The following is a 22040-nucleotide window of genomic DNA, read 5'->3' on the forward strand; positions in this document are numbered from 1 at the left end:
CAACCTGTGCTGTGTGCAATGTAAGGTGGGGTTTTTTGTTTTTTAGCCAAATATGCTGGCTTCGTCGATCTTTTATGAAGATGGTCGGTCATATTGGAACTTCAAGCTGATTGAAGTGTCTTCAAGACATAACAGGAATCTACGACCAGAGACCACACTCGAATCAGTCGAGTGGCGGCTTACGTGCCGCGACACTACTGATACTCATAGTATATTTAAGTGGGCATTTCCATGGAACCACCGTACATATTGAATCTATCTATCTATCTATTGAAGCTTGACAAATGTATGTATTTACATGAGACAACGATATTTATAGTGGATGTTCCATAATAGTCGCATAAATTGCAGAAATCAAAGCAAGCTCATTGCCCAAACGGACCGCGATGCGCTGGAATTCAGAGCACACGGACCTTTTTTCTTTGCTACTTATAAGACATAGACATAGTTAGTTTATCGAGTAAAGGAATGGGAATCTCTTACAATTTTCAATACATTTTTTGATCTACAGTAGGCTATGTAATAGTTTTGTTTTTGCTTATATAGTATATTTCCCATTTTATTTCATTATCAAACAGAGAGTCGACACGTTCACATCACATCACATACTTGTCAGTAATTTTTCTCGGTTACATTTTTGTAATCCAAGCAACACTGCCACATCTATCATCGGCATACTGGTACTGGTGGCTTGGGAGAGTGAGTTTGACAGATCGGTTTAATCCAAAATGTCGACGTAAGTAGACTGGAAATCTCTACTCTAGCTACCTTGGGTTATCCTGCCATTTTTTTTGTTTTCTTGGATACAGAAACAGCAGCCCTTCCACAACCGGAGCCCTGGCAGCCCATTCGGATACAAGACGATGGTAGAACTGATGCTGGCTCGTGATATTGGACAGTGGTCTGAAATGTTCGACTTATCCACTTGTACACTTTATTCGTGATATTTCTGATGCTGATGCCTGGCTCGAGGCACATCTTCAATACCATATGTTCTATAAGTAATTCTGAAACGTAAATAAATCTCGATTCAAACAAAAAACCTAACGAATTTTGTATACCACTTCCGTTTTGGCATCCGTTTCTGATTGACATGCGGTTTTTCTGGTGAAGTGTCATTTCTGATAAGACGAAGCTGGTGAGTCCTTGGCAGGCTGGTGAAACCTAAGGAGAGCATGGCTTATGCCACCAAAGTGGCGTCAGGAGTAAAGCGTTCATTTGAGAATCACAGTATGAAATTAATGCTGAATCTGTTAACAAAATGCAGTTTGAGTCAGACATACAAGGGCGAACATGCCACCGGAAGTTTGTCTCCACATTCCAACGCCAATGAAAACCACGAAATGAATCTTTACAATCTATCATTCAAAGGAAAAACTAGATCTGGACGGTCTATAGCACATCATACTGTGTTTCAACAAACCTTGTGAGGCAAATGCGATAGTGCCCAACGATGATGTTGAGGAACTAGGGACTGTTGGAGGCATAACAGAGGCAGGCTTGTCTCTCTCTTGCTTTTATAGTCTCTCAGAACTGAGAATTCCAAAGAAGAAGGACAGAAATATCGGCTGATATTGATACAGATATAAGGGGTTGGAAACGATTCCTTACACTCGAATTTACGATGCCCCTTACTACTCGTTGACACAATTAAATACCGCGATATATCTCAACTGGTGCCAGTCTACAAGTCGCGGGCCTTGGATCTTTTCACTTTCATGTTCGAATATTGGAGTTTTTGGAACACAGAAAAGGCATGTAGGTGGGAGCTTTGTTTATGCTGGCGGTTCTGGGATTGTAATTGTGGCAAGAATGCCATCCACTGTGTTTATAGAGAGCAAATCGGATTGCTTTGATTTTCGACCTTTGGGTGTGGGAATCAACGCGTCCGACTTTGATGGTTGACAAACATTGGCATTTTCTGGTAGCAGTGGGGCATGCCCCATGCCCCGCCATACATTCAATTTGGCAGTTATCGCTGCCAAATGGTCGTCTGTGTTTGCCCAGAGCCAATATGATTAGCGCTGATGACCGGACCTGCACTACGGAATGGGAATGGAATTGAAATTGCAAGTACCAGTGCAGCGCCGCCCCTGACCTGCTATAAATGCACGGGGACCTGGCCGTCCCGGGCTAGTGCACCATGAAGGCATTGACGGACAGCAAGCGACGCCTCAGCTTGTCCTCCAACTTCAATGATGACGACCAAGATGAGGACGATGAGACCATGTGCAGCGGCACAGCCGTCAAGCGGAGCATTGTCTACTACCTGAAGAACAGCACTCTTCATGGGCTCAAGTACATCGCCGAGGAGAGCATTACCATTCCAGAGCGGTGGGTCCTCTAGTCCTTGTCCTTCGCTTTTGCTTGAAGCTTCCAGTTTCTATTTCAGGGTCTTCTTTGGGATCGCCTTCGTTCTGGTGGTGATCCTGTCGGGCTTCTTTATATCGAACGTGTACGTCAAGTGGAGCGCCTCGCCCATCATTATCTCGACGAGCGCCAAGCAGAAGCTGACCAGCAACATGCCCTTTCCGGCCATCACCATCTGCAACCTGAACCAGGCCCTGCTTAGCCGCGTGCAGCGCATCTCGCGCTCCAGCAGCAACTTCTCCCTGCTGATGGGCCTCTGCGACCAGGGCGGAGACCTGACCATCTCCTACATCGGCACCTGGAAGTACTTCAAGGCGATACTGGTGGAGGTGGCCCAGCCGTGCGACGAGATGCTGCTCTACTGCAGCTTCGGCTCGCGCCAGGAACAGTGCAGCATGCTGTTCAACTCGATTCTCACCGACGACGGCCTGTGCTGCAACTTCAATGCCCTGGACCCCTCGTACCTGATACGCAACTACAGCGACGATGTCCGGCTGGAGCCGCCCCAGCAGAACGGGCGCTACGAGGCCATCGACTGGACCGCGGAGCGGGGCTACGCCAAGAAGCTGCCCGAGTTCTACTACCCCCGAACCTCGGGCGGCACCGGGATACGCATGGGGCTCACCGTGGTGCTGAATGCCTCGGTGGCAGAGTACTACTGCACCAAGTCCATGAGCGTGGGCTTCAAGGTGCTCGTCCACAATCCCGCCGAGCTGCCGAAGGTCAGCAACTACGGCCTCATAGTGACCGCGGGCAGGGAGGCGAGGATACCCATCGAGCCCGTGTACGAGGACGCCCTGCCCTCGATTCGGTCCATCAAGAGGTCGGTGAGGCGCTGCCTCTTCTCGGACGAGAACGATCTGGCCTACTACCGCACCTACTCGCGCAAGAACTGCGAGCTGGAGTGCGAGGCCAAGCTGCTGCTTCGCGAGTGCAACTGCGTCCTCTACTACCTGCCGCGGATCGACCCGGCCTCCCGGGTCTGCGGGCCGAACGACAACATCTGCACGAATCGCGTCCAGACGGAGATCGAGTCCTCGCTGACGAACCTCTCCTGCGAGAACTGCTGGCCCGGCTGCTTCGAGCTCACCTACAAGGCCACCCTGTCCACGTCCTCGATTGTGTCCGATCCGCGGTTCCAGTCCGGCGAGAACCTGCCCGACTACATCTTCAAGGGCGAGCACAGCAATGCCAGCGAGCTCTCCATTCTGCACTTCTACTACGTGACCAACACCTTTCGCAGCACCACCAAGTCCGAGATGTTTGGCTTCACGGAGTTTCTCTGTGAGTTCATGAGTCCTCCCCCCCCCCCCCCCCCCCTCCTGGCTCTATCATAGCATCTTTTCAGCAAACACTGGCGGCCTCCTGGGCCTCTTTATGGGCTTCAGCATCTTCTCGGTGATCGAGATCGTCTACTACATCACTGTCCGTCCGTACTGCGCCTCGCGAACACTCCACCAACGGCGCCGACGGCGCCTCGAGCACCTCCGCTGGCTGACCCCCATTCGGGCTCCGGCCAAGCAGCTCCAACGAAGACTACGCAGACGCCGCCTGCTGCCACCTGCCTACAGCGAGCTCCAGCAGCGCCAGATAAAGGCGCGCCAGAAGCATACTCTCTGGCAGACTTTGCGCGTCCGGCCAGCGGACCCCGGGCCGGAGCCGCCTGTCTATCCCTACCTGGACTAGGATGGGGATGGCGTTGAGGTTGAGGGAGGGAATGTACAATATCCGCTGCGTTGATTATCGATTTGTGGGCATGGCTGAAAGTTGAATGGCCACATAAATGGGAATGGGAATGGAAATGGGCCAGAGGAAAGCAATAAATAAAACAAAGGCTACGAAAGAAATAGAGAGGCCAACGAACGGGTCCGGGTACGGGTACGGGTCCGGGTCCGGGTCTGTTTGCGTCACTTGGGGGCAAGGTAAGCGGCGGAGGGTGGCGTTGCACCGGAAGCACAGACAGCGCCCACTGTGATTCCGGATACTCCGATCCGATAATGGCGCTAATCGACACGCGAGTCCAATTTTAATTGATACTTTAGTCCGTTGTTTGCTGCCAACGGTTTGGACACTGCCTCAGAGGATGCACAAATTGGCAAATAAAGAAATGAAGATTCAGAAAGCCTAAGCTCCATAATCGAAGAAACCAGTTTCCAAGAAGAGGTACCAAAAGACAGATCCATTTTCGAGGGATATGCAGTCATCCATTGCCAGAGGGTATCCAGGCTTCGTTCAGACCGAACGAATTGCCCTCGATTCGGTCTGGCGTAGAGAATTGTGTGCCAATTGAAAATGAATTGAAAGACAACTTTGGAATTGGCCAATTCCATTGGCTTTCGGCTTTTCTGTCTAACGAATTTTAAACATGAAACGAGCAAAAATATTCCGGGCCAAAGCTTGCCACTGATGTCACTCCCTCGATTCGCGCCGTCATGTGTTGCCCTGTCTTTGCGCGAGTGCGCGTATCTGTGGGATGGATTTTTACGAGCTGCCTCGAAGGAGATAGATTTTAAGGCCGGGTCACACAACTCAAGTGGGGTCCCTCCTCCCGCGGCATGGCGCGTCAATGTCAAGTGGGAAAGTGTCTGTTTCGGCGACTTCTTCACTTCACATCTCGCTCGGATCTAAGTACATAAGTGCCTCCACCGCAGAGGAGCAGGCCGGCATAGGCATACTTTCTGGGGGATAGCATCACCACCCCCGTACCCCCATACCCCACTCCGTCGCTGCCCTGCTGCGCTTTATTACACGGCCAGCTGGAATATCTCACATAGCACTTTCCTACATTTTTTTTCGGTTTTTTCATTTTCCAGAGAGCGGGAGGTAGAGGGAGGGGAAGACTCCGATCGCCTCGATAGAGTGTAAACAAACAAGTGCCGGCACTAGATCTTGCTAGAACTTTCAGACGTATAGGTATAGGTGTTCCAGGGCCGTAGACAAAGAGGGGATGAGATGGACACTACCCCTAGGGGCATAGCCTTCTGTGACAGTCCACAAATCTCATCCGGTTTTTTGGTTCAATATGTATCTTGTAGATAAAAAGCAAGTTCCCCTAACAAAGTTCTGCACCTTCACTCAGATATGGAAGAAATATTGAAACTACTCTCTGTAATTTCCAATGAGCAGACATTCCATCTGTCGGTCCGTCGGTCCGTCTATATAGTATAAGCAATAAGTATAGTCTCTGGCCATATATTATTGCCTGTCTGTCGGCCAGGCCATTTTAGATTCATTGTGTTGTTGTTGCTTCGGTCATGGTTTCCTCCAGTTTTATGGATGGATGTGTTATAGCGGTCTGGCCTGTGATTCATTCCAACCAGAAACCAACAGCGTGACCGATAACATGTGGTGCTGTTTCAGAGCACCTCATACATCCCATTTCTGTACATACGACATCCCTCAGTTGAAGGGCTCTTACGAGTAGTATCTTAATACTAACAAAGTAGTTTTGGCCGTGCCGAATTGTGCTAGAAGTTGTCCTCTTACATACTCGTACTCTCACATTAAAAATCGGTTTTATACTTATTGGGATATACCGCATTTGGAAGCGCAGTAGCAAAGACTATACCATACCGATATGTTGCATGAAGAACCAGAAAGCTGTGCTATGGCGGGCCTGCCCAATGCCTATGGCAGCTTAGTCGGTCCCTAGAATCTAACAATAAAATGCACAGTCTCTAACGACGTGCACAAGTCGGTCCCCAGTCGAAAATTGAAATGGAGTTCGTTCCTAATGAAATATCTTGATGATTGCATAGACTTTGGCTGTAGTTACGCTTGTAAAATTTAATTTGTATTCCTTATTTATCGTTAATTTATTATTATGCGCCATTAAGTGGCCCCAGCGACTCCAAAGCGACTCAGAAATGCCAGGAGGTTGGTAGATCCAGGAAAGATACATAGATGTTGGACTTATGATGTAACATTGATGCAGGGATAGGAATGTTATTACCTAGTATTCAATAAAAAAAGAAGGTAGTTAACTGCTCTTCACAATGCGGGAGGAGGAGCAGTTATAGTCCGAGAATAGGACCCTGAACGGTTCATAATTGGATATACAAAGCGGAAGGGAGAATGCTGTAAAGTTTCTAGTGGATCTAATAGGATCAGTGATGCTTAAGCGACTCATCAAGTAAGTACAAGTACTCTTCGTCATGCCTAATGCTAGAACTACTATTAAGTACCGGCATTATATTTAATTATAGCATTGAAATATGTGTAGCCCAAAAAAAACCAAATAAAGAATCACCTGCCTTAGAGAACCATCCCGCACTGTATAGTAGATCTGTACGCACATGGTATGGGTATGGGTATAGGTAGATATAGTATTCAGGTACTGGTCTATCGTATCTGTGTGTTTATGCTGAGGGAACAGCCGTAATAGCCGCAGCAACTATTGGCCATCCCACGTGGTGGATTTGGATATAGCTGTGGCTGTGGGTGTGGGTGTGGATATGAGGTGGCATCTCATTCCATGGAATGGTTTCGTTTTGGGAGCAGCAGCGTCATCCTCTGCCCCGACCGGCCGCGCTGCTGCTGCTCTGCTGGTGCGCTGCTGCTGCGCCCGTGGCGGGCATCCTCGGCGGTAACAGAGAATTCAGTCAGCCGCCGAACGTCGCGAATGCCGCCGCAGCCAGACGCAGCTGCAGAAGTCGCTCAAGTCGCATGCGCAACATCTAAGCCGAACCGAACCCTGCCGAACCCTGCCGAGCCGAGCCGAACCGCAACGAACCAGTGAAACCCAACCCCGGAGTAAAACCCAAGCCGTGTTCCAGCCTCATTTTGATCATTAACCGTTGGTCTATTTTGTGGAATCGTTTTTTGTTTCTGTTTGGTGCGTGAATATATATATTTTTGGCGGATTGTGCTGACAGCCACGGAGAGAGAGAGAGAGAGAAAGCAAAGGAGGAAAAAAAGAACAAGTTGCACAATGCATTCCACGGCGTGCGGCGTTGGAGCCTCAGCCACAAACCTTTCCACACTGCAATCGTAAGTCCAGAATTCCCGAATAAATAAATAAACAAATTTCGGAGTTACAAAAATCAGAAAAAAAGGGCGGAAAAATATAGAAATATTTCGAAGAAATTTTTTGTACGTACATATTCCTTAGGGAGCTTTTGTTGCCCAAAATAAAGTCTTTCTATAAGGAGAACTAAAAAATAAGGGGAGAACAAAATGAACAAAAATTTGTACGAGTCTTGGGCTTTACAGTAGCCCAGACTTGCGTTATTATTATAATTTTTATTATTATAAAAAATTCCTTGGGAATATACTATTCTCGTATACATATGCACGAGTATGTATGCTCTCTTTTTAGAACCGTCGAATAGCTGTTTTCATGGCAAATCAAAATCACAATTCAAGCCGAAAATGTTTACATCTGCAGTGTTTAAAACAGAAAAAGAAACAGAAAAAATAGAATTGAATTCCGCTCAAACGGATTCAAGGTAATCAAAGATCAAATTGTTTCAATATTGTTTACATTTACATCCGATTAGATAGGTGTGCAGTACAGAATAGAGAAAAGAGTACCGCACCCCACAAAAGGCGGATGGTTTTATTTTCGGGGATGTTCAAACTTAAAGTTTTCCCGATTTCCATGGACCGCTAAACAATCCATCAAAGATGAAAAAGGAAATGCAAAGAAGGGGAAAACCAACAGGGAAAATTGTTTGTGATTTGGTTGAGGAGAACCTGCGACTGCGGGTGGGGGTGGGGGTGGGGTTGGGATCGTGTGCGGTTAGAGGGGGTCACATGCTGTGCTGTAAAGTAGCCCACAAGAAGCCGAACAATGTAAACAAGTGACTGCCCCTGCACCTGCCCCTGCGCCTGCTCCACAAGTCTCCTTCCATCGCTCTGGCATTCCTCTACACTCCACTGCCAGCCCGCCTTCTTTAACACATACTGCCTCGGACCCTCTTCCGTTTCTCCCATCATAATGTGTGTCAGACAGTCTGAAAATAGTTGCAGGATGATTGAGGGTGGGGCATGCCACATGAAAGTGCAACAGAATGTGGGGAGCACACTTCAAAAAATGAACAACCAAACAGCAAGAGCCCGAAGAGCAAAACATTTCCCCAACCAATTAATGGGTATGCCAAGTGCCCCAATTGACGAAGGGGATTAGTGGCAAGTGCTGATCAAGTTCCCCACTTTCACAGTTCCCCACTTTCCCAGCTTCCCAGCAGACTATGCTTTCCTCGCCCCCGTCCCGTGGAGCAGCCCAAGGGCATTCGGTAAATGATTTTGTCATCACGTCGGCGTGCCAGTGCCAGTGGCAGTGGAAGTGGAAACCGACATCAGCCAACGCACCAAAATGTATTGATAAATGTCTTTTTCCCGGCATCGACTGCCGCTGCTGCTGACTGCATTCGCACCTATGATAAAATAAAACAAACGATTCGAATGGGTTCGGCTTATGGCCATTGATGGGCAGGTCGCTGGGGATTCCGCCTACATAAATGCTTAAATATGTACATATGTATGTTCATACGTTCGTATGGAATACAGTACACGCTCGATAGGGAGTTACAAGCCGAAGGCACAGTGGGTGACCACTGATCAGTATTTAGAAAATGCTCCCAAGCGTATGCTCGTTATGGAGCCACAAGTCTATCCGAAAGATTCGGTTTGATGCCAGAGATACCGCTTTGGCCCTTACATAATTTTATCTGTCTATTAATAAAATTTGATAATGTTATGTAAGACAACATTACAATGATCAGAAAAAAACTGAGACAGAGACTGGGAAAACAGACGATTGGCGAATGTGCTATATGGTATGGGATAGGGTTTATAGGGTCAGAGTTGGTTCCTTTTGTTCCTTTGATCCGCTTGTATAACTTTAATCTTAGACTGTAGCTTTTCGTAGTTTGTTGTTAAGTCTTTGTTAAGAAAGAACTCTTTTGCTATCCTGAACTTACACGAAGGATCTTCGTTCCTCCAAAATCTTGGTTGAGGCTTTCCTAGGTGCTTTCCGAAGTGCAGGTATGTATCGTATAGTCAAAATTCCTACCTTCTTGAGTAAAATTTGAATAATGGGAGCGCGTTTAGGTTCACTTGACGAATACCCCAAATGTTTATTCTTGTTTATTTGTGTTTACCTGTAAGTTTTCTTATACCACTCGTAGTATTTTCCGCACTCCCCCCCGCCCCAGGGCAAACTTAAAGTCCATTCCATTCCGTTCGATTCCATTCAACTTCGAGTTTGTTTGGGGTCTTCAACAGTGGCCGGCCGCCCACACACACATATCCATACCCATACCCATACCCGTACACAGATGGACGAAAAGTGACAGTGGCAGAGATTTAGCATGGAAGTCCATTCCGCTGGCTGGTCTGTGATGCACAGTGGGATAAACCGGTCAAAGAGTGCCAATCGACTGGGCAATCAGAGGGGGGGAGACCAGAGACCAGAGACCAGAGACCAGAGGCCGTCGACAGTCGACGGTCGGCAGTCGGTGGCAGGTCATTTCTCGTGATGTATGAACCGTAATTAGCCCATTGTCATGCTGATGGATTGTGATACCGCCCACCTACCTTCGTACATACGTACGTACATACGTACATACGTATGATGTATCCGAGTTCGTGTCAAGTGCACTAGCTGTCTCTCTCGCTCTGCCTCCCTGCTGCCCCTGGAGTGGCTCCTAACTGTACCACAACTGCTGATAATTTGTGCAATTTGTTGACACACATTTCAATTTTTGCGTTTGTCGTCCGTGGCTGCTGGAAAATTGCACGCTTGCCCCTGGCCTGCCGCGCCGCGCCCCTCGCGGGCGCCAGCACGCCATCTGTTCTGACACGCATCCACGATCATCCTCCGTGTATTTACACATGCTCGTGCATGTGTGCGTGTGTGCGTGTGTCTGCTCCGCTGTTCAATCTGCGTCTTATCGGGCCCGACACTGCAAAATGTCAAACTGCAGCGGAAATCTTCGTGCCTCCACACACACACACACACACACACGCACGCATGTACAGCGGATGTGATGACCAGAGAAATATGCAAAAATATGCGCAGACCTGCCCACTTGCTGGCACAAACACAAACACAAACACATACGCGTACGCATACGCATACACATACGCATGTACCCGCATTGCACCTGTTCCAGTGTTCCAGCCAATTCCATAAACTTCCAGTCGTGGAAGGAGTATGAGTGGGTGGAGCCAGTGACTAAGCTGAAGACTCGGAACAGATAGGAAGGAACCCTGTGCCCGATTCAGGAGGCATCTCAGAACGATTTAGGCAGGTTTTCTGGTCTCGGGAGTAGTTCCAGTATTCGATCCGGCAGAGCAGTGCTCCCGCAGTGCTCTTTTTAACGCCGTTGAACGGTCAGTGTTTGATAGGGCAGAGTGTCCACCATTTAGCGATTTTACAGCTCATTTAACCAAATGGATGCGGAACATGTGGTGTGGATCTTATATTGGAATGAGGACGATTAAAGTGTGTAGATAACGCCTTATCCGCAGGAAAGGGTCAGTAAGTGCATTCAAACGACTTTCGAGTTTATGCCCAAATGTTTGCCGTTCGCTTTTTTCCCTCTCGTCGACTACGACAACCCAATGCTTTTGTATATAGAGTCGAACATCCATCTAATATAGAACTATTTTGCGTTTGTGCAGAATAAAGAATTATTGTGCTCTGGAAATCAATTCGGCTGTATACCAAACCTCGTCGTAAGGAATTTCGTAATAGAGAAGTTTATACTCGTATTCTCCTCGGTTTAGCGGTGTTCTATTTACATCTGAGTATGGAAACTTATCGGTCTCAGGCTAGTGTTTTTCTTATCAAACACATTTCCTCCCAGAACTGTGATTTACCAGAAAACACTTTAAGAGAGGTTTCCCTTGAGACCAAACTTTCACGAGAAACAACAGAACACATACTCTTTAAAGCCACCCCTCTATGTATGTATGTATGTGTGTGTGCATTTAAGTAATCTACTATTTAATCTTGTCTCTGTGACATTTGGCCTTTGGCAATGAACTGTCAAACATTTCTGGTAATCGAACGTCCCAACGGGGGCTGGTGGTACTGCACTTCCCAGCGGATCTAGTACAGCAATCAAGATGGATGGATTGTGGTCAGTTCGATGATGTGATGATGTCATGGAGTTGTCTGTCGCAGTCACACGAGTATTCCTACCACGTTATCATTTTCGGTACGATTTGTTTGCTTCGCTGGGCGCCTCTCACTCTCACACTCTGTGTGCGTCCACTTTTGTGTGTCACTGTCAACAAATTGCTTTTAATGGCCTGCCGGCGGGTGGGTGGGTGGTTGGTTGGTCGCCGCACAGCCTTTTCCTCCGCCTGAAACGGCAATCACGCCTCCAAAGTGACAATCGGGGGGAGCTCAATGCGTTGCGTCGCGTCGCGTCGCGTCGTGTCCATCGGGGTCGCCTAATTTTCGTGATTTCCGCACGCCAGCAACAATTTGCAGTGCAGCATAGAAGCAACAGTGAAACAACAGCAGCAGCAGCACCAGCACCAGCAGCACCAGCGACAGAAGCAGCAAAAAAACCAACAGCAGGCAGCGACGCAGCGTCGGCGCAGAGTCTGACGAAGTTGCCCACTCGGCTAGACGAATCGCAGAGGCTGCCTCTGCCTCGGCCTCGGCCGCGAACCCGTCCCGTTCTTAATTCAGTTGACCAGACGACGTCGCAGACGCGACACGCGACTAAATCAGCATACAAAACGGCTAAAAGAATAAAATTGCGAATCATAGAAAAGTTATAGAACATATGTACACATAGCACATACGATACACACACATAACATATATACGCACATATGTACACCTCGAGGAGAATGCGAGTGCCTTTCACGCGTCTGGAATAGTGCGCTGTGCAAGAAACGCGCGCGTTTTTGAAAACCGCAGCACCACCGCGCATAAATCCAAACAAAATCCACGCCAAAAGGTGACAAAAAACCACATTATATACACAACATATCCGATTCTGTTTTATTTTTTTTTATTTTTATTAAATTTTGTTGTTGTGCGTGTGCGTATCAGGCCAGTAAAATCAAATTGCAAAAAAAAAAAAAAAAAAAAAAAAATGAAACGGAAACATATAAAAAAGGTTTTATTTCTGTTGTATGTTGACTCTTGGGCCGGCATCCGCCGCCAGGTCCGCCCACCTGAAACCAGAAAACTGAAGGAAATCGACTATCATCGCATTTGATACACTTGCGACCCTATCGTTGCACAAATATCGGACGATGCTACAGTCATATGATATGCGGTCTTGTGGCCGGGTCTTTAGTAGGGAAAGTTGCAGGCCGAAGGGATCCTTATGGGTTATGGGCATGGGTTGGAATATTCCCATGTCATAGTACCCTCTGGAAGGGTATAAAAACGTTGGCGACACCAGCAGCAAAAGCAGAAGAAGAAAAACAAAAACAAAAAACAAGTCCAAGTCCAAGTCTAGGGCTACCATCTCTCTGCTCTGGTTCGCTCTGCTCTGCCGGGTGCTGTGTGTGCTTTTCGTTTCGTTTTGAAATTATTAAGCATATTTATAAATAACCAAAATAAAACAGAGAACTGAAAACAGAAAATCAGCAGCAGCAGCAGCAGCAGCAGTGGCAACAAAAAATCTAGAAAACAGCAGAATGAAAACCAAATAAATGCCAGACGCCAATAATGCCGCCAAATGCGTGGAGCAGCGGGCACACTTGTTGAGATGCACTCATTCCTCCTGGTTTCCGTTCCTGAAGGCCATCGGAGATGGTGGGGCTAGACGAGTGGGCAACAGAGAGAGAGATACGAAGGAGAGAGTGTGTGTGTGAGAGACGCTAATCTGTCAAATTCTTGAATACTTTCGTAAATTCTTTGTTTCATATAATGAAATGAAAAGAAAAGTGGAAAATGTCCCATAATGAGTGGAATGAACGAAAAGAGATGAGATGGGATGGGATGGGCTGGGATAGATGGGAAATCTGTAATATCGATAAAGACTTTTACTTGGCAACTATCCAGGAAATACTTTCCCTCTCCCAAACGCCTATGATTGATGAAAGTCAATATTTTATTCCATGAAATTGGGCAATGATATAATACTGTAGGAGTTCAAAACTATAGATCGGAGCGGAGTAGTTCTTCCGTTAAGAAATACTATATATGGTAATGATTTAGTCGCTTAAAACTCTGTTCTTGGGTACGAGTACTAGTACTAGTTGCAAATCAGTTTTCCTTTCAAGAATTCCAAATAAATACTCTTTTACTCTTTTCAGTATATTCTTAGTATTCTTACCCTCTCTTAAGCAATCACCGCTATCCATAGATACATTTATATGTCCAGTAATCGTATTGATATGTACGTTGTCTTATTCCCGTTCTTGACTCATTTTTGGACGATTTTGCCAAGCAGAAATTCATTTCCAAAACCAAAAGCCATCGAGAGATACCCGTATATCTAGCAGTTGAACAAATATATACATATATATTGTATATATCCAAAGCATTATTCGCTGTCCATACATTTCATTTGAGATGGAAGACCATTTCACGGCACCACATTTTTTATTGGGGACTGTAATCCCGTGCGGTAATTTAATAAGTGCCACATCCAAATCCGACAACTGTTCGAGTTTTTTGTGTGTTGCTAAGAGTATACGTATACGAAAGAAGCAAAGGGGGGAAACAGAACATTTATCCTTTGGGGGGATCAAAGAGTCCCCCAAGACTTCACAGTTGACGTCTAACACGCCTCGGCACCGCCGAAGAGATTCAGATTCATTCAGAGCAAGTGCAGTCTTTATCAAGCTCAATTCTGAGACCCGGCTCAATTGCTCCACAGATCTTGAATGCTATCCCAGGCCAGAGTCTGGGGCTGGGGCTGGATCTCGGGCTGGGGCTGGGCCACTTAGTCTAACAGTAATGGACGCTAAACGCTGTCTCGTTTTGGGAAGCCGCTGAGGCTGCTGTCGAGGTTGCTGATTGCTGACAAGTTAATCAACAGCAGCATAAGGCATTATTCCGCCCCGATCTCCCTCAACCATACACACCCACCCATCCATCCATCCATCCATCCATCCATCCATCCATCCATCTATCTATGCATATGTACATCCATAAATATGTATGTGTATTGGAGCAGATACTATAATGCCCGACACTTTCCACTGACTATGGCCCTGCCGGCTAATCTGTACTCCCCCCCTCCCACACTCTGTGTCTATCTGAAGTACCCATATGTGTACGTACCGCTCGTACAATAGACACTCGTATGCACCCGCATGCTCTGGTGGAAACGGCCCTGAACTTTGGGGCGAGATCAATTTGCACTGTCACGAATTGGATTGGAAATGATGCGAAATGTGTCAAAATACAATAGCAACACGACACAAATAGTATCAACTCAGGCAACTCGGGCAACAAACACGCTACTTATTGCCTTCTGCTCTAAAAGGCAGATCATTGTTTGATGAATTCAATGCGAGCTGCTTGCTGGGCCCTTATTCCCCTTATTCCTTATCACTTCCAGTCGTCCCCCATAAATCGGTTCTCTGGATCAGTGACTGGGTTGAGCCTGGCTTCGATGGCTTCTTCGACCAAAAGAAGTCTCTGAAGATAGTGCAAGTCTGCATCTGCATTGGGGATTTGTTTCACTTCTTATCGTCTTATCGTTCTGGGGACGAGTAGAGAGAGGGTGCTCCTATCTTGATCTTTGTTTCCTCTGAACGAACCCTGGAACGAACCTAATCCATTCAAGCGGGGGTGCTGCCTAGTACTATTGTTCGGAGGCAGTGCACAAATAGTTCCGAGCTGACTCATCCATAAGGCCGAAAACGGGGTCACTCTGGTGTCTCTCAGTGCACGGCCTGGCACATACTCTTACACATGTGTATGTCTAGTACTCGTACTTGTTGTTTAGGAGGAGCATGAGCATGAGCAAAAGCAAACATTAACATTTTTATGCTTTGCAATTTGAAAATGCAAGTGGGTCGCCTATCCCAGCCCGCCATGTCTTCGGCTCGCCGGATTGATCATCGTTCGGACCTGTCTTTTATAGATACACACATGTACATACATGCATACTTGCATGTATGCCCATGTGTGTGTGTCCCCACTCCCTTCTGTTTTCACTCCAAATTTGATTTATTTGCGTTCGTCTTCGCGCATTTTAATTGTATTTGTTGTCAAATTGTTGTTGACTTAATTGCCCCCCACCCAAACGTTTCGATCCGAAATGCAAATTGAGTTTCTGTGCCATTGGATATGCCCGATCGACCGTGATCTATGGCTATGGCTATGGCTATGGCTATGGCCCTTGGCGGCGCCCCTTCGTCTCTGTCCGCCGCCACTTGACTTGGTAATCGAAGGCTCTTTTATGGCATAATTATTTAGAAATTATATATGTATATTTTCGGCGCGGAAATATCATAGGGAAATGAGGTCTAGCCTCACCGAATCAAAGCTTTCGCTCCACACAATTATAGATCGCATGCAAAGGCCCGAAAATTGATAGACAACTGAGACCCAGAACGCATGCTGAGTCGTATTTCTCGCACTGTACCAGATGACCTCTGTTCCTCTGCCTCCTGCCTCTGCCATTGCCTCTGCCTCTGCCGATTCAGAGCAAGCTCTGATAAACAGTCGGAAAAGATGAGAGTAAAGCCAAGATCCGGCACTCCATGAAACCACAAAGATATCGGACTCCGATATGCATATACCATACATATATATACAGCATATTTCCAGTGAATGAAAACTCTCAGTGTCTACTCATTTCTCATTTGTATAATTAATTTCAAAGTTTTTCGAAGCTGGCCATCAATCAGTCGACTCACGTAGCTCATATAATGACAATCAATTCCGATTTTCAATCGGTTGTCGGTCCGAATTTGTCTTTAGGGGCGCTGCGCATGCGCCAAAACCGTCGGAAACATCCGTCCAGCAGACGTCTGCAGACATACATAAATATGTGTGATCAGAGAAGGAGGAAGGCAGACGAGGCAGAAGCAAAAGGTAGAAAGAGTGTAGTAGAAAGAATATCCAAAGCAATATCTTCTATGAAGAATACAAAGAGAGAGTAGAAAAATACCAATTGCTTACCTAAAACTGGCCCATTGCTGGGAAATCCTGGGAAACAGGCGTCACCTTTCTGGACATGCGAGTAACGGACGAGGTCTGGCGAGAAAAGAGCGAGAAAAGGGGCACTGTTGGAGGGCATGGCATCATCCCATCGCGCTACTCAATGCAATGGTTCAATGTGCCATTTTTCATAGGACTATGGGAGGATTAGGCAGGTGGGCCCAAATGGTGGGTAAACCCAAATCGCATTCCGCCTGCCATGTAATTTCTGCTGGCTGGTTCTGGCCACTGCGAGCCTACTGCGGGCGGCCATTTAACGAAAACGAAATGAAATTAAATGCAGCTGACCTAAAAATGCAACAAATGCCTGCCACGTGCCATGCCACGCCATGCCATGCAACAAAAGTTGCACAAGCTCTAACAGCAGCCACAAAAACCGATGGCTATTATAGGGTGCTGCCTGCAAGTAGATCCCCAAAGACCAGAAGCTCAAAGCTCAATTTCGCTCGTAAGCCAACTCTGAATTGGTTGTACATGTTTCAGCCAGAAGGGTATAAACAGCCAACGATCTATTCGATCTATGAGGCTGCCACACACCCTGTATGGGCTGCTTTCCTCCACAGCAAGTGTCGTCACTCGTCGTCACCGTTTCCCGGCAGCAGTCTATCGGGCAGCTGCAGCGTCAACAATTACCGCGTGGCCCAGGTCCGGGTACGGGTACGGGTCTGGGTCTGAGTCCGGAGCCAAAGGTCCAGCGTGCTGGCTTTGATGGCTCCGCCGTAGTGGCAATTAACCCAATTGCTGAGTGCAATGACTCCGCCGCGAAGCCACGAAGCCGCGGACCACCCGCCCAGCCAGCCATCGGCACTGCCCACTTCCTCCCGTGGAACGACCACGCAAGGTTGCAATCACAACATTCAATTATGGTTATGGCCGAAACAACAAATGAAAAGCGCAGGAAAATGCATTTGCTTCTGCTTCTGTTCCTCTGCTGCTCTGCCGCTCTGCCAACTGCGGCGCTGACGTGTGCCTGACCCATTTTTTCACCCACCCACACACGCACGCCGACAGCCACACAGGGGCATACATATGTACACATAAATACATACATATGTATAAGCCACATCCTGCCTGACGACAGGGCTGTCGTCGTCGTCATCGTCGTCGCTGTCGTCGTCGTTTGTCGATTGCTGAAAGACTCTGAGCACGGTTGGGGAGGGGAGGGGAGGGGAGGAGGGGCGGTGGGGGACTGTTTTCGCCCGATGGGGGACTGCGAACTGAAAGCGATTTCAGTTTGCTTTGTGGCCTGCGGGCGAAAACTGTTGCATACTCCCGGGCGCTGGCACACATCTGATTGACTGACTGACGCTCTCTGTTCTCCCTCTCCGGCATAGAACCACAGCAGCTGCATCGGCTGGAACAGGAACAGGAACAGGAACTGGACCCGGAGCCACAGCAGATGCCCACAAAATGGTGCACCACAGCAACGAAGATGCCATGAACAAGATTCCCCTGAAGTCGGCCAGCGGCCTGGACTCCGACGAGGAGAAGAATGGCGGTGAACTGATGCAGGACACCGCCGCAGCCGAGGAGGCGAGGCGCGAGCAGATGTAAGTTGGAAAGAGGGTAGAGGGGGCTTCGGGGGCTGTACTAAGAGGCAACTAATTCTGCTCCTTTTTCGCAGGAGAGCCAAGCTGCTGGCCTGGATGAAGAAGCTGACCATTGTGCTGATCTGCTTCATTGGCATTGCGCTGATCAGCTACGTGATCATCAGCCTCTGCTTCAGTGGTGAGTACAGATCGTACGGGTCCTAGGGAGAGCAGGATCGAGCCAATCACACCCAGCTAACAAGTCACTCCACACCCAAGGCAAACTAAACCATAAACAGACACAGACACAGACACAGACATAGACAGACAGACAGACTGATAGACCGATAGACAGAAAAACTGACTCTTTCGTATTCGTATTCGTATCGTTATCGTTATCGTTATCGTTGCTTTCTCTGCATGTTCCGATCCATCCTAACCAAGCACCAGGCATTTAATCAAGCTCAAAATAATTTCTTCTATTGTGGCACCCAAAAGTATTCACATGAAAAAAACCAAAACGTAAAACTTTACACCCTAACCTCACCTAACTGCAACTGCAACTACAACAACGAAGACTGGCCCAAATCGACGCCACATAGAAACAGCACCACAACAGCAACAGCCACAGCCACAGCACCAATAATTGCAACAGCAACAATAATTGCAACAGCAAGCACAACCACAGAGGCAACAGCAACAGCGACAGCGACAGCAGAAGCAACAGAAATTGCAAGTAGCACAGCACCAACGGCAACGGCAACGGCAACAGCAACAGCACCAACAGCAAGAACGGTTTATGATAGCACCACAACAAAACCACCAACAACAACCACAACAACAACAATTTCAACAATAGAACCAACAACAACAACAACAACAACAGAAAGCACAACAACAGAAAGCACAACAGCAGAAAGCAATCCTAGCCACAAGACACTTAAAACATTTACTTTGACAGATGAGCAGCCGCAGGAACAGCCGGACCAGGACCCGGAGGAGGCGACCCCCATCGGCAACCTCAATTTGCTGGATGGGTCGCCGGGCGGCAGCACCACCCCGGCAGAGGACACACTGCCGAATGTGGCCGCCTCAACGTCGGCGACAGCGGCCCCCACACTGTCCACTGTCTTCGCGGATCAGGTCAAAATCGATACCAGCGAGAAGTTCGATTCCATTCTGGGTGTCTACCAGAAGGCGGCCGTGAGCTCCGACAACCTGGAGTGCAGCAAGATCGGCAGGTGAGAGATCGAGGCCAAAAGTCATGGCCAAATCCAATGGGATGGCTCCCATGGCTTAGAATTTGAGTACAATGCTCGTAGTCCCCCGAATCACTAAAGATCGCTGATTCCGTTCAGACTAATGATGCATTATGGCAGATGGGACTTATAGCTTATTGATTCGTTGTCTCCCCTCTCCTCAGCGACATACTATCACGGAACGGCAGTGCTGTGGACGCGGCCATCGCCGGGCTCCTGTGCAACGGCCTGCTCACGCTGCAGAGCATGGGAATCGGCGGCGGTTTCCTGATGAACGTGTACAGTCGGAAGGAGCGGCACGCCACCTCCATCGATGCCCGCGAGGTGGCACCCTACGCGGCCGAGCCGGACATCTTCGACAAGAGTCCCGAGCAGTCCTTCAAGGGACCCTTGAGCATCGCGGTGCCCGGCGAGGTAATGGGCTACCATGAGGCGCACTCCAGGTTTGGCCAGCTCCCGTGGGCGGAGCTTGTGGCACCATCGCTCAAGCTCTGCGAGACCGGCTATCATGTGTCCAAGCACATGGCGAGGGCGCTCAACCAAACATGGTCGAATATCAAGGATCAGGAGCAGTATCAGTGAGTAAAACTCTTCACTTAAAATGTAGATCTAGCCTCAGAATCGTATTTCTGGCTAATCTAACCTCTTTAACCTCTGATCTTTGAATCTGTTTCGCACTCAGAATTTACTTGAACAAAGAGACAGGCAGGCCGCATGCTGCTGGAACTGTGGTGAAGCCGCCGAAGCAGCTCTGCGAGTCGTACAAGCTGCTGGCAGACAACGGGCCCCTGGACTTCTACAACGGCACCTTGGCCAAGCTGCTGGTGGAGGATCTGACGGAGTTGGGCAGCATTGTAACCGGCGACGATCTGCAGTACTACTCCGCGGACGTGGTCCACTCGATAACCATGGAGCTGGGCGAGGACACGCTGTACGTGGTGCCACCTGTCAGCTCGGGCTCGGTGGTGGCCCATGCGCTTAGTATCCTGCAGGGCTACAACTTTACCAAAGACGATCTGGCGACTGAGGATCTGCGTGCCCGCACCTTCCATCGGTTTGCCGAGGCCGTCAAGTTTGGCTTCGCCCATCGCTCAGAGCTGGGCGACTTGCACTTCATCGATGTGCGGGAGCTGGTCAGCAAGCTGAATAGTCCGGAGTTCGGAGCCCAAAACCGCGCCAAGATCAACGACAGTCACGTGCTGGAGGGTCCATCGGCCTACGGAGCTCAGTACGGGAGCAATGGTGACCCCGATGGGACCTCTCATCTTGTGGTCTTGGCCCCCAACGGGGATGCCGTCTCGGTGACCAGCTCCGTCAATTTTTAGTGAGTCCGCATCGGTTTCAGGTTCCCTATTCGGTTCGTATTTTAATTGCTGATCGTTCTCCTTCGCAGCTTTGGCTCGGGCCTGATTGGACCGCGGACTGGCATCGTTCTGAACAACGGCATGAACGACTTCGCCGTGGAGAACAATTTTTATGGGCTGCCCGCCTCGCAGGCAAACACCATAGCACCCCACAAGCGGCCGATGTCCTCGCAGTCCCCAGTCCTGTTGGCCGACAAGGCAGGCGAGATTCGTCTGGCTCTCGGAGCGGCCGGCGGCGCTCGGATCATTCCCGCTGTGGTCGAGGTGTTGGCTCGCGTCTTGTGGTTCGATCAGGATCTGAAGACGGCGATAGATGCCCCGCGCCTGTACCACCAGCTCATGCCCGATGTCCTGGAGTACGAGCAGGGCGGCTTCTCCGACCCGCTGCTGCAGCTCCTGGCCAAGCGGGGACACGTCCTCAAGTCGGTCAACAATGCCCTAACATCGGTTGTCACGGCCATAGCGAGGAATGCAACGGCGGTCTATGCGAATGCCGACCATCGCAAGCGTGGCGGTGTTGCCGGCTTCTAGAGGTCAACCCACCCAGGCCTCCGCCTCCGCCTCCGCCTCCGTCTCCGCCCCCTCCCCACCCACTCGCACACAGCCGCACACATTCACACACCGCATTGAGATTAGATGAGCAAGAGCAGGAGCAGGAGAAATTGAAGTGGATGGATGGGGCTCAGTATCAGGATCAGGATCAGAGTCAAGATCAGCCGCAGCATCAAGTGAAAGTATTTAAGCTAGCTATGTCTTTTTTTACATACTATGTATATCGTACGTTATATAAATTTATATGCTACTACCTAACTACTACCTTATACAATAAACAATAAACAAAAACAAAAACCACAAAAAATACAAAACTTGTCGTCTTTCAATGAATGTGCATGCAAAATAACCCATGGAATCACTCATGAAAGCGTCACGGCTAGGGGTGACTTTTTTCCAAAACAACTTTCGTATAACTAGAACTATGCGGGAACTAGATCGGAAGAAAACCACAGATCGGAGCTGGTTCAAGGGGTCACTTTTGCTGAATCGATAAGACGGAGGGAGAGGTTTAACGAGTTTGAATAGAAATAAAGTCTTAAAAACGATAAAACATACGAGGACTTTCTCCGCCAATAGAAAAAATATTCCTTCACTTTTCCAATCTTTTCCACTTTCTGGCAAACCTTGACCTCGAGAATTCTTGTTTTTTTTGCAGTCAAAATTTGTATACCTGATACTCAAAATGAGTATAGGGGTAGATTAGATTTGTGGTAGAACTGAATGTGTGTAACACCCAGAAGAAAGAGTTTCAGACCCCATAAAGTGTATATATTCTTGATCAGTATGAAGAGCCTAGTCGGTAGGGCCACGTCTGTCCGTCCGTCCCGATAAGCGCCTAGATCTCAGAGACTAGAAGACTACTGCG

At 48.4% G+C, this 22040-nt stretch overlaps 2 protein-coding genes across 4 annotated transcripts; both read left to right on the forward strand.

Annotated features, from left to right (window-relative positions):
* The first annotated feature begins 24 nt into the window (after window positions 1-24).
* On the forward strand, window positions 25-4198 carry LOC108158022 (pickpocket protein 28). The gene is made up of 4 exons (XM_033389505.1): window positions 25-736; window positions 810-2334; window positions 2393-3654; window positions 3719-4198. The coding sequence occupies exons 2-4, from the start codon at window positions 2144-2146 to the stop codon at window positions 4054-4056; spliced, it is 1791 nt and encodes a 596-aa protein (XP_033245396.1). The 5' UTR covers window positions 25-736; window positions 810-2143; the 3' UTR covers window positions 4057-4198.
* A 2793-nt stretch (window positions 4199-6991) lies between these two features.
* On the forward strand, window positions 6992-21474 carry LOC108164938 (glutathione hydrolase 1 proenzyme). Of its 3 annotated transcripts, none has more exons than XM_017300930.2 (7): window positions 6992-7359; window positions 17803-18018; window positions 18093-18196; window positions 18575-19238; window positions 19421-19834; window positions 19939-20580; window positions 20650-21474. In XM_017300930.2, the coding sequence occupies exons 1-7, from the start codon at window positions 7301-7303 to the stop codon at window positions 21149-21151; spliced, it is 2601 nt and encodes an 866-aa protein (XP_017156419.1). In that variant the 5' UTR covers window positions 6992-7300; the 3' UTR covers window positions 21152-21474. The 3 variants fall into 3 exon arrangements, with proteins under 3 accessions (XP_017156419.1, XP_017156436.1, XP_017156427.1); XM_017300947.2 differs by having other exon boundaries at window positions 6993-7359; window positions 18959-19238; XM_017300938.2 differs by lacking the exon at window positions 6992-7359 and adding an exon at window positions 12007-12293.
* The last annotated feature ends 566 nt before the right edge of the window (window positions 21475-22040 follow it).

This window comes from Drosophila miranda, chromosome XL, assembly GCF_003369915.1.
Source record: "Drosophila miranda strain MSH22 chromosome XL, D.miranda_PacBio2.1, whole genome shotgun sequence".
Classification (NCBI taxonomy): Eukaryota; Metazoa; Arthropoda; class Insecta; order Diptera; family Drosophilidae; genus Drosophila; species Drosophila miranda.

Coding starts and splice junctions, on each gene's coding strand:
- LOC108164938 (XM_017300930.2), top strand. CDS start 7,301: ATGCATTCCACGGCGTGCGGCGTTGGAGCCTCAGCCACAAACCTTTCC. Junction 18,197..18,574: donor CATCAGCCTCTGCTTCAGTG/GTGAGTACAGAT, acceptor ACAACAACGAAG/ACTGGCCCAAATCGACGCCA. Junction 19,239..19,420: donor GAGTGCAGCAAGATCGGCAG/GTGAGAGATCGA, acceptor CCCTCTCCTCAG/CGACATACTATCACGGAACG.
- LOC108158022 (XM_033389505.1), top strand. CDS start 2,144: ATGAAGGCATTGACGGACAGCAAGCGACGCCTCAGCTTGTCCTCCAAC. Junction 2,335..2,392: donor AGCATTACCATTCCAGAGCG/GTGGGTCCTCTA, acceptor TTTCTATTTCAG/GGTCTTCTTTGGGATCGCCT. Junction 3,655..3,718: donor TGGCTTCACGGAGTTTCTCT/GTGAGTTCATGA, acceptor GCATCTTTTCAG/CAAACACTGGCGGCCTCCTG.